The following is a 3,933-nucleotide window of genomic DNA, read 5'->3' as shown; positions in this document are numbered from 1 at the left end:
TGGTTTTTTCAAAAGAAAACAAAGACATTCTATTTTTTTTATGAAAAAATCTTGTGTAATATGGATGATCATGGGGTGGCATGCGCTTGATGTTCCACGCCACTGAGGTGAGCCACGTGGGCAGGATGTGTAGGGCACGCGCGAGAGGTGAGAGTGGGTGCGGTCGCCCTAAATGAATGGAAAAAAAATAGAATCATTACTCTTCGCTTCAAACTAGAAAGTGGTCCGAAGTTCCACCACCTCCTTCAATGTGGAAATTAAATAAAAACCTCAAAACCATTTTCATCTTATGTCATGTTAGGAAAAATAATAAATGATAACAAAAAATAATAATAATAAAAGAAAAGAAAAAACAATTCTTTAGAAACCCACAACATGTGAGAAACCCAGCAGCGCCGGAACACCAACACTATAAAGTTCCCTCTTTCTCTCACCATTCCAATTCCAATCAAAATATTTTCCAATTTTCTCTCACTTTTTTTCTCCTGAATTGTTCTTGGAAACTTCAATTGGGGTTTATCAAAAAGAAACTAGGGTTGTGAGAAAATGCGAATGAGTTGTAACGGTTGTCGTGTGTTGCGAAAAGGATGCAGTGAAGATTGTAGCATAAGGCCGTGTTTGGAATGGATCAAGAACCCAGAATCGCAGGCCAATGCCACAGTTTTTCTTGCTAAGTTCTATGGTCGTGCTGGTCTCTTGAATCTCATCAACGCTGGCCCTCAACAACTTCGACCAGGTTCGAATTTGGAATTTGGAATCGCTTTTTCAATTCTTTAATTTCCTCTGTTGCATGTTTAAGTTCTTTCGAGCAAAACTCAAATCTAATTTTGCTACAAACTTTTTGTGGGAATTAGAGTGTTTCTTCACCAAATCCGGCTGATAGAAGTTTCCAAACAGTTTATCTAAGAAACGTAAAGAAAAACCTTACATGCAGTTGTCTTAACACAACAGCTTCGTCTCTTGATTTTTTTTTCTTTTTAAGAAAGGAAATTTTGTCAGTAATGGTTAAATTTACACTTCGCTTTTTCTTTAATTTTCATTTGATTTTCTATTTTTTTGGGTTAATTCGGAGACACAACACGATAAAGGCTCGTTTGATAAAGTTAATATATATTTAGCAGAATTAAAGTAAATTTTAATTGAAATTCCTTTTAAAGAGCTAAAGAAAAAAAAAAGTTTAACCACAAATCATGTTGCATGCAGGTATTTCAAAAGCATCGTTTTCCATTTTGAAACGTGTAATTGATTTTGGTTTTGGTGTTTGTTTTTTGTCTGCAGCGATTTTTCGTTCCTTGTTGTACGAGGCATGTGGTCGAATTGTGAACCCGATTTACGGGTCGGTGGGTTTGTTATGGTCGGGAAGCTGGCAGCTTTGTCAAGCCGCCGTGGAAGCCGTTTTGAGAGGCGAGTCCGTCACACCAATCACATCCGAGGTGGCGGCTAATGGGCGGGCGCCGCCACTGAAGGCCTACGACATTCGCCACGTGTCGAAAGATGAGAACTCAGCGAACAGGAGTCAGAAGGGGAAGAGTCGAATCCGGGTTAAGCGAACCGGCGGCGACGTAGTTATCAAACCGAAAGGCTCGGAGGGAATCGGGTTTGGTCCGGTTGAACCGGAGACGAAGCAGACTAGAAGTCATGAGTCGGGACTGAGCCACTTGTCGGAAGCTGCGGCCATTTTGGAAGGAGAGAGCAAAGAGAGTGAGAGTGTGGTGTCGGTGGAAACTGGTAACCTATTTGGTGAGACAAAGATGAGTGATCGAATCGACGAAAGTGGCAATGAAATTGGTTTGGAATTGAGGCTTGGGTTTGAACCGGTTTCACGTGTTCATCACATGGTTCCAATGAAGAAGAGAAGAATAGAAGTGAAAAGTAGCGGTGACTCGATGGAGTTAGGGCTTGAGTCCTCGGCTTGAATAATGGCTCGCTTTGTTTTTTCTGATAAAAACAACTTTTTCTCTTGAATCTTGTAGGTGAAACGACAAGTTTTTTAGAAGCCTTTCTTTTTCTTTTTCTTTTTTCCGGTTTAATCTATGTGAATGAGTTGTTGTACAAAATGGTTAATATCTTGATAAATAGAGGAAACTTCCTCTTCTTTTCTTTCCCTTAAATATATATGTTAATATTGTCCAAAATGATATCAATAGATTGATGAAACGGCGAATGTTTTTGTAATTTGTTGTAAAAAATGAAATTTTGAACAAGAAACGCTATTGTAAACCGGTGGATGTCCTATGCAATTGTTAATATACTTTTGTTGTATTATTCAGTATTACATCCTCAACACTAGAGGCATTTTTTCCTGCAAACACGTCCTTGCTCGCATAATGACATCTCCAACCCTAGAAGCGAGTTTGGCATACATCCAAAAGTACCTACGTTACACTTGTTTCCCTACCTCCTCCATAGTGAAGTTGACAATTCCTCACTCTACAAACACGACGATGTGTGAGTGTTGTATCTGTTCCTCAATATTTATATATATTTTATTGAATTTGTTAGGAATCCCCCTTATAATATATAAATAGTTATTAATTTCACCATATAAATTAGTGAGTTTTATAAAGTTGAGTTAGATTTGAAATTCACTTCTTTATACAACTTTTAATTTAGAATTTTTTTACACTATAATCAATTTATAGACCGTATAGTTTAAAAAACTAAGAAGATTAGAAAAAACATTTCATCAAGTTCTGTTACAACATTATTATTTTTTGTGACCATATCTAAGATATACAATAATAAATTAAAAAATATAACTCATTTAAATTAGATGTAATCGTATAGTTTGAATATTTATATAATAATAATTGATTAAATGATAAATATTTAATAATTAATAGTATTTCTTATTTATTTTAAATATTTTTATAATCTTTCAGTCCAAACTAAAAAATGTTTATAAATATATATCAATCACACACACTGCTTACTTAGTTTTCATACTTAGTTATATACTTATAATTTCTAGAGATAAATCTCCCTTCTTTAGCAAAATTCGACAACCAAATCTTGGAGTCAAAACTCAGCTTTATGCAAATCTATACATATCCTCGACCTACATTTAGTTGTGGATATGCACATTGATAGTTGTCGTTTTGCTGTCAAATTAATATGAATCTAGTGTAGACTTGTCTAACACTAGAGAGATGATTGTATAATTGTGGCTAGATGACCCCAAGTCGTCTCCCAACAAATCCAATAGTGATTCAGTTAACCGAATTCAAAATCTATCTACAAGTAATGAAAAGTTAGTAATAACAACAATAATAAAAAAGGGGTAAGATAGTTATGCAGAAAATATAAAAGAGATTGAAATAGAAAATAAAAAGAAGTTGATCTCCAATTTCTTCCACCATTGAATTCTTCACAGGTTCTCTAAAGATTAATCTTTTCTCAATCCTCCAACAGAGTTAAACCAGATTGAACATGCGCCAATCTATTCAACTGAAACTCACCAGTAAAATATGCGTCTACTGGTTTAATCAATACCCACTTTGTTCCATGCGTATACTCCATGGGAATGCTTACCTCCTCTCTCTTGAATCATGCGCCCAAGAAATTAATCAGAACAATGCGAACTAACTAAGAAACCAAAGTTTAAGACAAGGAAGACTCTCAATCATGCGTTACAACCTCTCACAAAAACCAGTTTTCCAGGAGATTAGACAATAAAAACAACTTTTATAGAGAATTAAAAATCAAAACTTTTATTGAACAAAACCTCAGAACTCAATGGAAAATTACAAAGGAATCAACAAAAAAGGTTTAGCCTTCCATGCGGAGGCAAAACAAAAGAATTACTAAGAGAAAAATAAACTAAGAAAATCCTATGAAGCTCTCCCCTTTCTCCTTGATACTTGTGTCCTTTTATAGACTTTTCTGCTCCAAGGATATTGGGAAAATATTGCAGTTTATATTTTGTTAACAGTT

At 35.3% G+C, this 3,933-nt stretch overlaps 1 protein-coding gene across 1 annotated transcript; it reads left to right on the top strand.

Moving 5' to 3' along the window:
- Nucleotides 1-402: 402 nt before the first annotated feature.
- LOC137837205 (LOB domain-containing protein 41-like) lies at nucleotides 403-2,111 on the top strand. The gene is made up of 2 exons (XM_068646134.1): nucleotides 403-736; nucleotides 1,279-2,111. Exons 1-2 carry the CDS (start codon nucleotides 547-549, stop codon nucleotides 1,914-1,916), a joined length of 828 nt encoding a protein of 275 aa, XP_068502235.1. The 5' UTR covers nucleotides 403-546; the 3' UTR covers nucleotides 1,917-2,111.
- The last annotated feature ends 1,822 nt before the right edge of the window (nucleotides 2,112-3,933 follow it).

The sequence above is a fragment of the Phaseolus vulgaris genome, chromosome 4 (genome assembly GCF_000499845.2).
Source record: "Phaseolus vulgaris cultivar G19833 chromosome 4, P. vulgaris v2.0, whole genome shotgun sequence".
Taxonomy (NCBI): Eukaryota; Viridiplantae; Streptophyta; class Magnoliopsida; order Fabales; family Fabaceae; genus Phaseolus; species Phaseolus vulgaris.
The sequence above is the reverse complement of the archived record's forward strand: the minus strand, read 5'-3'. Positions and strand labels throughout refer to the sequence as shown.

Bases quoted from the DNA above. Each gene is read 5' to 3' on its own strand.
- LOC137837205 (XM_068646134.1), top strand. From the start codon at position 547: ATGCGAATGAGTTGTAACGGTTGTCGTGTGTTGCGAAAAGGATGCAGT. The intron at 737-1,278 runs GTTCGAATTTGG...TTTTGTCTGCAG, and splicing joins CCCTCAACAACTTCGACCAG to CGATTTTTCGTTCCTTGTTG.